This window comes from Pocillopora verrucosa, chromosome 2, assembly GCF_036669915.1.
Source record: "Pocillopora verrucosa isolate sample1 chromosome 2, ASM3666991v2, whole genome shotgun sequence".
In the NCBI taxonomy this organism is placed as follows: Eukaryota; Metazoa; Cnidaria; class Anthozoa; order Scleractinia; family Pocilloporidae; genus Pocillopora; species Pocillopora verrucosa.
In genome coordinates this window covers 1,041,029-1,054,439 of record NC_089313.1, presented here as the reverse complement: position 1 = coordinate 1,054,439, position 13,411 = coordinate 1,041,029, and the positions used below count along the sequence as shown (strand labels likewise).

Here is a 13,411-nt window from a genome sequence, read left to right as displayed (position 1 = left end):
CGATTACTTGCCATCAGATTGTGGAAATAAAATTTACTCTGACGAGAAAGGCGCTGCGCGATAAGAGAGACCTTAAGGAAACCACGCGACGGCAACGAGGACATGGAAAAACAAAAGATATAATAGGCAGAACAATAGTTCAGCACGTGCATTTGTACATTTCTGAGCCGTACTATGCAAAACAACAATGTGAAATCCCCACAATTTGCGTCGTCTGCAAACCGAAACCGCGACGGCAATTTATTTTAATTTCTAGTTGGAGCTCAACACTTCTTTGATACGTTATGCTGAAGTTGAGGTGTGGCGCTGTATGAGACGGTAAACACATGCAGCCATTTTTTAAATTCAAATTATAGGCAGAAATTCGTTTTTTAAACGAAGTCTTCCTTGGCGTTGCCGTCCTGACTGCTTAAGGTCCCAAATAGCGTTTTTAGAACTGTCTCTTTCTAAAGTGCCTAATTAGCTATTACATAACTCTTAAACGTGACGTGCCATAAAAGCAAGTGCATTCTGCGGAGTGATCGTGGCAAGCAAAAGTAAAACTCACGCAAGCACTCGTTTGCACATGAAAAGTCAAGAGGGATGATCTAAAAAATTAAAGTTATGTTTTCCGGTTTTAGTTGGATTATAGCCGGTGAAAAGGCTTTCCAAAAAATTATCAGAAGATAAAATAAACATCAGGAGACGAATGTCGCCGTAAAAGATGCTTATCAGCTGACACGGCTTCTTAGTAAGCCAACATTTAGCTGGCTTTTAAGCTCAAATATTCCGAGCAATTGAAAGAAACTTTGATCCAATTTAATTTCCATTGAAGATAGAGCCCATCGGAGGTTTTGGAAAAATTGTTCTCAGCAAGGCTGATTGTGTATCAGATTCCTGTGTTCCATCAACATTTGTTTTAAATTTTTAACTGCTGGGTGATATAAGGTGACGAAAGGAATTAACGTAAATGATTACGGCTCTGACTTTGAGTTTTCATAAACTACAAAGAGTGTTGTCAGTTTCACTCTTTAGAAGAAGAAGAAGAAGAAGAAGAAAGGAAGCTCTGACAACAACAGCAGTGTTTTGATGTAGCTATAGCTGTGTAGAGAAACAAACAAACTCTCTCAGAGTACCATTATTTTTACTATAATCAGATTAAGTATGCGTCATTCCAGGAAGATTTCTTCACCAGATTGCAGAAAAGTGCGTTTCTGGGAGACTTAAGTTTTAAAAGTTTCTGGGGGAGCATGCCCCCAGACCCTCCCTAGAGGTTCAGGCCTTCGGCCCTCAATTATACAGTGTACCGGCCTACTCACAAGGCAGTGCCCTTCCACTTCAAAAGTAAATGAAAACCCTGACTAAACCCTTTCCCTTTCAAGATCCAATTGGTAATTCTCCTTACTGTCTGCTGTACAATTTCTTTGAGGATGGTTTGGAGAATCTTTATTCTCATCACTTTTCTGCTTGATAATGTATTGATATTATAAGGAAAAATTCTTTTTTGGTCACCCATGAGAGTTAAAGGGTTAGCAAACATGCATTTTTTTTCTTGACAAGGCAGATCAAAGAAGAAGTAGAGTGCCAACTGCAGTGGTTTATTGACAATATAGGATCATTACCAACGCATATCGATGGACATCAACATGTTCATGTATTGCCTCAAGTGTGCAAAGTTATGTGTGAGGTGATAAAAGAGTTTGGAATTGGTTGGACAAGAGTACCAGTGGAAATAAACCTTGAGGATTGTGTATGGATCAAAGAACCTGTGAACAATTTCAACAAATCTGTTATGGCAGATGCAGAAAATTCCAAGTCAATTTTATCTAACTATGGAATAAGGTAACTGTTTAAAACAATGTTGAATAAGATGTCAAATTTTCAAGAAAACTCATTATGGACCTTTCCCACTGCTTAAAGAAGGTTTAGCAGATGCAAAGCATACCTACAAGTGGTCTATTAAAATGCAACAGAATGTGTAAGACATCATCACAACATGGAAATCTGCAACTGTGAGATCAGTGTGATGAACTGAGATGGGATGATAGTTGATTTAGGAGGCTAGAAAGGTTTTCTTTTGGGAGCCTGCCATACTTGAATCTTTAAAACAAAGCAATTACTTCAATCATATTTTAATGAGATGTCTAGACCGATTTGTATGGGAATTTCCAGTGAGGGAAATGTGTCAAATACTGAGTTTGTAATCAGAAGCTTAGACATGGATTTATCTAGTCAGTTGTAAGTATAGTTCTCTGCCTGCAAGTGTCAAGTGACAGTTCTATTGTTTAACTTATGCTTATCTTGTAGGTTTTCAAGTCATTTTATTGGATTCAGCACCATGGGGAAAGATATGACAGTCTCCAGGCTCAAACAGGCCATAGAAAATGTCTTCGCAGAGGACTCTGAAACAGTTTGTGAGCTCATGGTACATCCTGGGTATAAGAGTATTTTAGGATGTGGTGGTTGTGGTGAGGGACCAGATTTGTTTGCATGTTCTGATGATAGGGAGCATGAATTGAACACACTCAAGAGCCCTACCCTTAAAGAGTACCTAAAATCTAAAAATGTTAGAGTTTGTTCTTTTCAAGAACTGAACATAGGAAGTGATACGCGTCTTAACCCTCAAACTCCCATGGGTGACCAAGACTGAATTTCTCCTTACAATTTTGAAACAACATTAAAGCAGACTAGTGATGAGAATAAAGAGAAATATCAATTAGGTAATTATCAGTTGATCCAATACCAAATTCTCCAAACAACATCATGAGAATTGTATGGCAGACAGTAAGGAGAATTGTCAATGAGATCTTGGGTGTGAAAGGATTAACTTTCTCTTAAAAGACCTGGAACATTTTTGACTCAATTTTTATTTATTTTCAACTTCCTTCATTTTAATAAAGTCGCAAAAATGTGATGATAATGGAATGGAATTAATTATTCAATGTTTCCATCTATGATAAGAGGATTTTCCAGTATTTATAGAACCATTTGACAAAGACAGTGATTTGTTTCTATATGTAAAGCAACTTTATTTTCCCTCATTCCATTCTAAACATAGCAAGGGTAGAGATTTCTATAATCAACAATATATAAAGACTACTGGTACTTGCTAAACTATAGTGTATTAGACTAGGGAAAAGATAACCAAGAGTGAATTATTTTAGTAATGTTTTGGTAAACTTTACCTCTTTCCTTATTTGCTTGTTTTGTTTTTTTATTTCTGACAAATCTCGTCTCTCACTTGTTGTCATATCTTTCCTTCACTTATCTCAATTTCAAGTGAAACCTGCACTATGAATAACTGAGATCTGATAAAATGCACGATTTGGTTTGTTTTCCTCCAAAATAAGACTTTGGAGTTTATTTGACATGTTTGAAGTATTCATGATTGAATGATAAAAACTGGATACCAAATGAGTATATCAGTGATTGATGATTCAGGAAAAACAGCTTTTGCTCTGTAACCTACTCCATTAACTTATTAGAAAAAAACTAGCTTGGGTTTGGCTAAATGGCCACCAACTGAATTGAGTCCAAAGTGTGGCACAATGACCCTAAAGTATTGTTGACAAAATAGTCTTCATGTGACAAACAACACCAGTAATAGCAAATTTGCAAATTTCTAAATCTCAAATGGCTCACCTCAATTTACAAAGAAACAATTGCATTAACTTCCTCATGAAAGGCAGTAACTGGTGGGAAGGGCAAGTTACATTTCCAAATTAAGTTATGGTAATGTCTTTCTACTTAAAATTATAATAAGTTACTCATAAAAACTTGCAAAATAAATAATTGTACAATAGTCCTATTTATATTGAGGAATTTTATGATCAATTATTGATGTTTTGTTTCCAATTTCAGTGAAGCTTAAGGTAAGTTTTTACATCCAACACAGTCATTCCTTGTTTTTACAAGAACACAAGTTAATATCAGATGGGGTGACAAAGTAGCACAAAACAGTATTCAAATACACTTAACCCTTTAAGCTCTAAGAGTGACAAGCATTTAAATTCTCCTTACAAGATCACCCTTGAATCAAACATTAAGGTGACAAGAATAAGGGAAATGATCACCACCTATTACAAAGCTCTTGATTGTTAAACAAATTCTCCTTAACAGCTCCTTAAGATTTGTGCAGAGAAGAATATTGAGAATATATGTACTGATGCCAGAGTGTAAAGGGTAAAATATGTCTACACTCATAAACCATAATCAAATCAAATTAAACTAAGTGAAATTTAAAGTTCCGGCAGTAGCTTAAAAGATCAAAGATTGATCCTGGTGTCAAGAGTGGCTTAAAGTTTGGCCACTATATATGTTGATTTTTGAGTAAATTGTTCTTCTTCTGTGGAGCCTTTGAGAGCTGTTGTTGAGCTGGTTCCTCCACTGATTGCCATGGAAACTTGATCAAAATACCCTGTTCCAACTTCTCTCTGATGTTTGTGAGCAGTGAAACCATTCTTGGCCTGTGCAAACTCATCTTCTTGGATCTTGGTGTAGGCAGCCATGCCATTGTCTCTGTAGTCTCGTGCAAGCTTGAACATGGCATGATTGAGAGAGTGAAAGCCAGCTAAGGTTACAAACTGAAAGCGGTATCCCATTTTACCCAATTCCCTTTGGAAGACAGCAATTTCTGCATCACTGAGGTTGGCCCTCCAGTTGAATGAAGGTGAACAGTTATATGCCAGAATTTTTCCAGGATAGCGTGCATGAATGGCTTCAGCAAATCTTCTTGCTTCTTGAAGGTTTGGCTTTCCAGTTTCACACCACAGGACATCACAGTATGGTGCATAAGCTAAGCCCCTTGCAATGGCTTGGTCTAAGCCTGTCTTGGCGCGGAAGAATCCTTCTGGTGTTCGTTCTCCAGTCAGGAAAGGCCTGTCATATGGGTCAATATCTGAGGTGACAAGAGCAGCAGAGTTGGCATCAGTCCTACCAACAATCACAATAGGGACATCCAGAACATCAGCAGCCAATCGTGCAGCATTGAGGACCTTCACAAATTGTTGTGTGGGTACTAACACTTTTCCTCCCATGTGACCACATTTCTTTTCCGAAGCCAACTGGTCTTCAAAATGAACAGCAGCTGCACCGGCTGCAATCTAGTCAGGAAAGAAGCCATTAAACATCAGCATTAACACCAAAATTCTACTTAAGCCCTTCACTCCCAAGATCTTAGCAGCAATACTCTGTACTATTTATCATACATTTCCTATGACATTAGTTCTGAGAATTTGATATTGAATCAACTCACAAGTACCTGGAGAAGAGCTTAAAGTGACCTCTGATGAATTGCTATATTCCCTTTCCAAATTTTCCTACATTCCCTTCAGAAACAGAGGGAGAAGTAAATGTTGAAATAGCAACAGCAAGTCTCTCAGGGCTTTATTTTGGAAAACTATTTCTCGCTTTTTTCTCCTGATGTATTTTGGTTTTTCATCAGTTTGAAAAAAAGGTTTCCTTAACTACCACTGACCTTTTCAACAATGTGTTATCCATTTAGTACCTGGGGCCCTTGTGAAACCCTTGAGGTCATTTGTTGAAACAAAATTAACCTTTGTTTTATCAAAACAGCAATCTAATCCATCTCCAATCTAGCCTACATTTTATCCCAACATTAATATTTTCATGTCAAAATAGTTGACATGGAGAAAAATTATTTATATACTCATGATCTCCAAATTATCTTAGACTGTGGTGTGTCACATAAACAATAGCTCCAAGGTTAACCTTCTTCTGACCTCTAGCTTATCAACTTTTTTGTTTTACTTCACAACAGAGGCCTTGAGTGGGCAGTGTGTTGAAACAGAAGGGAAAAATTGGAAACAACAATGGATAAAAATTATCTACAAGTTCTTAACATGCAACTCAGAAAATTACCATGGACTTGGTGAGTTCAAATGCATTCAATGGGCCTCCAAATCCAGCTTCACAATCAGCAACGATTGGCAAAAAGTAGTCAATGTGTTTGTCTGTGCCTTCCATGTGCGCAATCTGGTCTGCCCTGATAAACGCATTATTAATACGCTCTACCAGTTTTGGAGCAGAGTTTGCAGGATACAGGCTTTGATCGGGATAAGTCTGCCCAGCTAAATTGTTATCACCGGCAACTTGCCATCCACTTAGATAGATGGCTTTTAAACCAGCCTTGGCCATCTGAACGGCCTGTCCACCTGAAATCAAAAACAGATTTAAAATAAATACATGATAAGAAAGTACTATTCAAGAAAAAACGATAGAATGCTAACATATTCTCCGTTTGTCTCATTTTATATTTTTTGGTCTCGATTTAAAAATAAAAACGCTGGTGAAATGTTTTTCTTGAGGGATATCCGAATGTCAGTAAATTTTGCGTTAGAAAATTTTCCGGGTACATCAATTGACGTCGATGCCTTGATGCGACGTAAAAACCGGGCTATACTGCGTCATTCGCCTCCCAGGAAGACGATCTTTGTACGCTACATTAGGAATATTGTTTCGCGGTTTAAGTGTTACGTTAGTTCTTGACTTTTAATCGGAAATCAAATGGAAAAATTGTCAAGTCACAGTTCTCAATCGCTCATTCATGTCTGAGTCCAAAGTTCGCGTTCCGCCACATTTCCACGTCATTAAAATTTCTTGGGTTGACGTGGCCAAGAATAAGTCAGATCCGAATTTTTTTGCGTCTCTTTTAACTAATATGACAAAAAGAAACTTTTAGGAGTGTAGATTCATATAGAAACGATTAGCAGCCAAGTGTCAGGCGAATTGCCCGCCACGTATTATATTCACCATATTTGTAAAATCCTTATCTACCATATTTGGGAAAAGAGTGTCTTGCACGTGGAGACAAAGTCTAACATTAAAATAGTTAGCTGAAAATGTTCTGTTTCACATACAACTTCGTACAGAGCGGTTACTTACCCGTGAGAGCTCCTAAAGCATTCACGTAAGAATTCCCTCCGCGAGTCAAAAGTTCCCAGAGTTTTATGGCTCCTCGCTTCGACAAAGAGTAATCGATTTTGAACGAACCGCGAAGCTTTTCTACAGTCTCTGGGCTGTAGTTTCTCTTGATTCCTTGAAATCGCTGATGTTTGGAAAACATTGTGAGCAGGACGGTTGAAACTTAACACTGGGCTCTGATCAACTGGGATATCTTTACTTCAAGAGAAGCTTCTCCGTAAATTTACTAAGTGAGAATCTTGGCCAATTTTTCGAGCGTTTTGTAGTAAAATTATACATGAACTTTGATCGATTTTCTTACGGACGTCATCATTGGTAAAAATTTTCTCTATTGTTTCACTGCGGATTTGATTGGTGGAGGCATGATGAGAGACGCCTCACGCTAGGATAAAAAGTCATGTGGGCACGACCAAACTCACGGATTGTAAATTGCATAAGTATTTTCATACTTATCTTTCATACTTATCTTTCATACTTTCACTTCTGTATTTATGTTCAGAGTTACCTTTTTCAAGTCGTGCGACAGTTCTACATTGAAAAAGACAAAGATTCGCTGCCACGATCGCAGTCAATTTCGTGACTGTGTTGTCGTGGGTCTGACGCAATATTACCAAGGATTGCAATTCTCGTGTTGCTACGGACTATAAATACGAAACAACTCGCAAATCGATAAAAAACAATACGAATATTACATATAGTACCAGTATAGAGTATTTTTGCAGGCTTAAATGAAGAAAACAACGACATACCAGATGAAAATACTATGTGTTACTTACCCCCTTCCCCACCCCCTGACATTACTAGGAAAACCCACGGCACACCTCCTGATGTCCTTTGTCCCCGCCCCCCTGGTCACCCCACGTTGGACCTTGAACTGTGCGCTGAGGCTAATGGGATCTAAGGACGAGACGAGGGCGAGACATTATTCACGAAAAGTCTATTAGTGTGCTGTCCGGCCAAAAACTGGGTTTGAACGCGAGTTTTCTCCTTATCAGAACTCTTAATCCATCTGTAAGTATGAAAGACAGTTTTTTTTCCACAATTGGAGGCATCTTAAACTTCTCCTCTATCACTTTGTTCCACGGGTCACAAACTGTCACGTGTCATCTAATTCGGCTGTGTAATTTTACTTGCATTTCATTCAGGTAAACTAGAACCTCAAACTTCTGACAAATTAATCAACCAATAAACTTCTCCAGAGTGAAACTGAGAAATTTAAGGAAGTTCTTACTATATCTACATGAATAAACTTAACTTCAGGTCACTGAATGGTCACGAAACGTAATAACGTACCCCCCTGATTGTAAACTACTTTTTTCTTTAATTGTTACTTTGGACCCATTGATTGTAAGGCAAGGTCGATCAGAGATAAATTCTGTCAGTCTCCTTCTCTCTTTCAGGCTGTAATCGTGAGTAGGCTATTTCAGCGAGATCATTCGGAAGATTTGTATGGGATATTGGTTGCCCAACCTCCTTACCTATTTAAAATATATTCAGACGTGACTCAAACATTTTGATTTATATTGCATCTGTCTTGTTTCTAATAAACAGATTTTGTTAAACAATAACAAAAATAATAAATAGCTCTCACAGCTGTGATCTTTGTCTCTTAAAACCCTCCCCTACTGTTAAAACAACACTAATCCAGTTCTCAGGGATGTCATGGGAAGGGGATATTCATTTTCTTGCTGAGGGTTGCAAATCATGGAAGATCAAAGGTTTTCTTAGGTATTTGTTCTTTCGAAATCAGCTATTCTAGAAATTCTCCTTCTTGAACAGGAAAATAAACAGAGGATGGCTTACTTGTTGGAAACTTTCCCATGAAGAAGGTTATGCTTAGCATCTTGTTCTAAAGACTGATTGATGTTGTTTTTTCATTGTAGGTTCCTGAAAACAAAGCCATGAGGTGTCCAAAGGGTGAGTTTATCTTGTAATATAAAGTACAGGGGGATATTGAAATATTTACTGATTGGATCTTGGGAGTTTGAGGGATAGGTGCTTGTTTTATTGTTGTTTGTCTGTTTAACCCTTTAACTCCCAAGATCTCCTCAGTAATTCTTCTAACTGTCCACCATTCAGTTCTTGTGAGGTTAGTTTGGAGAATTTGGTATTGGATCAACTTATAATCCATAATTGAAATTTTTCTTTATTCTCATCACTTGTCTGCTTGTTATTGTACTGATACTGTAAGGAGAAATTCTGTCTTGGTCACTTATGGGAGTAAAAGGGTTAAGGGAAAAGTAAATAGAAGTTAAAAATAGTAACTTTGTTTATGACTTGATTTTGATAAAGAAATTTATGCAAATCAACAGGTACATTTTGTTGGTATTATATTTGCATTGAATTAACCAAGGCAAGCAACAAAATTTTATAAGAGGACTTTTCATATGATTATCTGAGGAAAAGAGCAAAAAGTTTACTTAATTCTGCCTTTGAAATTATTTAATCTCTTTTTACTCTCCCTAACTAGGTGTTGAAATAACTGGGGAAATCAAGCCAGAATACAGTGAAATTCTATCACATGAAGCCCTGGAGTTTCTTGCTGATTTGCATCGCAGTTTTAACTACCAGAGGAAAAAGCTGCTAAGAAAACGACAGGAAATCCAAGCAGAAATAAACAGTGGGAAGCAAATTAGTTATCCTGAAGCTCACCATGAGAAGGATTGGAAAGTGGCACCTGTCCCACATGATCTGCAGATGCGACATGTGGAGATCACAGGACCGACAGACTGTAAGATGGTAATTAATGCCCTGAACAGTGGGGCAGACATGTACATGGCTGATTTTGAAGACTCACTGACTCCCTCCTGGAAAAATATTGTTGAAGGACAAATAAACCTCTTAAATGCAAACAGGGGGACCATTAGGTTCATCAATGCAGATGGTAGGTTTGAATGCATATTTACTTACCCCCCTAGAGTGACTGGCTTCCTATTCTTCCTTATAGTATTAACCTTAAATCAAAAGGTCACGAGAAAAGTGGAAATGATCACCATTTTTCACAGCACTTGGCCAGTAGAAAGGCCTACAACAATGCACTTAAATCATTTCTACAATCATTATTGCTGCCTCAATTAACAGATGCTTTTATTTCTATTATCAAACTGTTAGGATCAGAGCGACGTTTGAAGGACAAAACAGCCTGCTTGTTGGTTCGTACCCGTGGCTTGCACCTAGATGAGAAACACATCCTTTGTGATGGAGAACCCATGAGTGGCGCACTGGTAGATTTTGGACTTTACTTTTTTCATAACGTCCATATTAGGCTTGCCAATGGCTCTGCTCCATACTATTATCTTCCTAAAATGGAGACTCATTTGGAAACAAGGCTTTGGAATGACGTGTTTAAATCTGCTCAGGATTACATGAAAGTTCCTCAAGGTTAGACCTGGAAGCTAACTCTCCTAATTGTAGACAACACTTTTCTTTGTTGAATTGTGCGGAGAGTTTGGTTATGATCAGCAAGACAGAGAAATACCAATCAAGAATTAATCAGCCAAGGAGGATCAAAGGTCTTGAAAGATAGGGAAGATTATTTACAAATTGCTACTAATGTAATGGGGAAAATTTTTTCAAAGATTTTAGTAATGTACAAACTGCAATGTAACTGCTGTCATTTTTCAGTGATAGAGTTTGTGTCACAGACAACTTACTGAATCTGTGATATTCTTTCCTGTTCACCAGGAACCATACGAGCAACTGTTATGTTAGAGACTCTGCTAGCAGGAGTGAACATGGAAGAAATGCTTTATGAGATAAGAGAGCACTGCTGTGCCATGAATGCTGGAAGGTGGGACTACATTTTTTCAGCAATTAAAAGATTCTCCAGAAAACCTGATTGTGTACTACCAGATCGTAAGCAGGTAAAACATACAAAAAATCAAACTTGCATTGTATATAGTAGATATGACGGAATATATGTTTTGTAAGGGTTTTAATTTTTTAAGAAAGTAGTAGATAAGTGTTACTTCAATTGATTATGTAGACATGCTCAGTTGGGAGTAGATTTCAGGTCATGATGATTTTATTCTAGATTTATTTGCATTCTTCCCTGTTTGAGTTACATCTATCAGAATTAGTCATTATTTTAAACTATGATGTTTACATCTTGTTAAGCTTTCTGTTAGTGTTGATGTCCTCGTGGTCGAACACCCCCACGCCCCACCCCCAAAAAAGTCAATTACACCTGCATCTTTCTTGCACCAAGTATAAGAGGTTCACCAGAATTGTGATCTAGATAATTTCTTTAAGAGCGTTGCACAAAGTTCTTACAAGAGGTAATTAGCCCTTTCATTCAGGATCTCATCATTACTTCTCCTTGCTTTCTGTGGTACAATTCTTATGATGTTAGTTCAGACATTGGTATTGGATCAACTGATAATCCCCAAGTGATATTTTTTGTTATTCTCATCACTTGCCTTGGTTAATGTTGCATTGATATTGTCATTCAGGAGAGTTGAAGGGTAAATAGCTTGATATGATAATGTAAGTCTAGCAAGTATATACACAATTGTTTTTGATTTGCAGATATCAATGACAGTACCATTCATGAGAGCATACACAGAACGCCTTGTTCAGGTGTGTCATCAGCGTGGAGCTCACGCCATGGGTGGAATGGCAGCTTTTATTCCAAGTAGAAAAGATGAAAATGTCAATAAGATGGCATTTGAAAAGGTCCGTCAGGATAAGGAACGGGAAGTGGCTGATGGATTTGATGGCACCTGGGTTGCACATCCTGACCTTGTGCCTTTTGCAAAGGGGATCTTTATGAAGGTGGGAATTGATTTGGAGTTTTGTTTTATAGCTGGAAAATTTGAAATCTCCTAAGTTTAAGTGAGAACTATTTATTTACCTGCAAGCTTTCTGTATGAGGGAACTGGTCATCGAGATGGTTCAATCACACCAGAGCATATTGATTCAAAAGGTGACACTTGACCCATTAACCTCATTGCTTAAAGAGGACTATCATTATGCACTTGAAACATCATCATCCACATTGGAACCAAAAACATCATCAGACAAACAATACAAAGGACTTAATTAGTGAAGCTTTTTGTGAGCTAGTCGACAAGATTATTTCCCAGAGATGTATCAAGTCTTAAAAGTTGGCAAAAGAGTAGTGATCATCTAAAAAACTTTGAGCTCTGCTCAGGCTGTAAAAAGTGTTCACAATATTTTCTTTTGGATTTCCTTTCAAAAATATTATCTCCAGCGTTAAATGCTTCCATGCCTAGGTAGTTTGTCCATTCTTTGACACTCAACTTTATAGCACATTTTTTTTGTTTTTTGTTTGTAGGGCTTGCATGGTGCCTCCCATCAAAAACATCGCCTGAGAGAGGAAGTAAATGTTAAGGTTGAAGAGATCTTGTCAGTTTCCGTGCCAGGAGGAAAGATCACTGAGGAAGGAGTGCGAGTTAATATCGGTGTTGCTCTTCAGTATCTGAGCAGCTGGCTATCGGTAATGTTTGTTGTTTCTCTTTTTTGGATTCTTTGACAGTCTCATATCCTTTATATACTTCTTTTTCTTCAAAACCCATTCAGCTAACTGTACATAAGCACAAATTTACTGGTATCTTTATTGATCTATAATTTTCACTTTTCGCATTTAAAAAGTACAATTTGAACAACTCTTGAGATGAATCAGCACTGACATAAATGAAACCTTAACCCTTTTAACCCCTTAAAGTGACTGTCATCTAATTTCTCCTAACAATATCACTCCTGATTCAAACATAAAGGTCACAAGAATATGTATTCTAAACAATCACCTTTTATGTAGGACTGTTATACTTGTTCAAATTTAGTGCTATCCAGAAAGTCTTGTTGTTAGTAGGGCTCATTTCTATCTTTCCTTTAACAGGGAATTGGAGCTGTTGCCATACACAATTTGATGGAAGATGCAGCCACTGCAGAAATTTCACGAGCACAACTATGGCAATGGTTGCGTCATGGTGTGCGACTTGAGGATGGACGTCCCTTCACCCCAGAGTTTTACAAAACTTTGCACAAAGAAGAGCTTGAGAAGCTTGGAGGTCCATCCAAAAGCCGTTTGGCACAGGCATCTCACCTTTTGGATAAGTTGGTACTCTCTGAAGAGTTTGAAGAGTTTTTGACATTGCCAGCATATGAACTTCTTGACAACCCCTCAGCCAAGCTGTAGATTTTCAGTTATCAAGCTTTATCCTACAGCATGAATGTTATTAATTGCTGTATTGGGTTTAACATGGTGTATAGTTGTCCAGAAATTCACCAATGTCACTAACAACCATTGTCTGAGCAACAAGTTTTCATTTATTTAAGATGAACTCTTGTAAGTGATAATTTTGTGGTTTTTGATGGACAAAATGTCGTCACCATGAGAAGTCTGTTGTTCTAGAAACTTGAAGCTGGTAAAGGTATCGGTTTTTGACTGAAAATTTGGATGTAATAATCAAGTTCAAAGATGATGTAGTGATAGTTTACCAATTAAAAAAAAGACTTTGCTTGGAAA

The 13,411-nt window shown here is 37.6% G+C and overlaps 3 protein-coding genes across 4 annotated transcripts in view; 2 read left to right on the top strand and 1 right to left on the bottom strand.

The window, feature by feature from the left end:
• The window catches only part of LOC136278918 (carbohydrate deacetylase-like), a 5,500-nt gene extending 1,961 nt beyond the window's left edge, over positions 1-3,539 (top strand). The window contains exons 2-3 of the mRNA XM_066162161.1: positions 1,544-1,821; positions 2,287-3,539. Coding sequence (XP_066018258.1) covers positions 1,544-1,821; positions 2,287-2,629 — 621 coding nt within the window. The 3' untranslated portion in view covers positions 2,630-3,539. The remainder of the gene's footprint in view (positions 1-1,543; positions 1,822-2,286) is intronic.
• LOC131782517 (isocitrate lyase) lies at positions 2,984-7,063 on the bottom strand. Its single transcript, XM_059099252.2, has 3 exons — positions 6,883-7,063; positions 5,860-6,152; positions 2,984-5,081 (listed from the first exon to the last, which is right to left on the bottom strand). The coding sequence occupies exons 1-3, from the start codon at positions 7,061-7,063 to the stop codon at positions 4,275-4,277; spliced, it is 1,281 nt and encodes a 426-aa protein (XP_058955235.2). The 3' UTR covers positions 2,984-4,274.
• LOC131782528 (malate synthase-like) lies at positions 7,018-13,411 on the top strand. Of its 2 annotated transcripts, XM_066162158.1 has the most exons (9): positions 7,018-7,151; positions 7,726-7,932; positions 8,805-8,838; positions 9,392-9,805; positions 10,033-10,302; positions 10,606-10,784; positions 11,449-11,694; positions 12,218-12,379; positions 12,782-13,411. In XM_066162158.1, exons 3-9 carry the CDS (start codon positions 8,823-8,825, stop codon positions 13,079-13,081), a joined length of 1,587 nt encoding a protein of 528 aa, XP_066018255.1. In that variant the 5' UTR covers positions 7,018-7,151; positions 7,726-7,932; positions 8,805-8,822; the 3' UTR covers positions 13,082-13,411. The 2 variants fall into 2 exon arrangements, with proteins under 2 accessions (XP_066018255.1, XP_066018256.1); XM_066162159.1 differs by lacking the exons at positions 7,018-7,151; positions 7,726-7,932 and adding an exon at positions 8,011-8,649.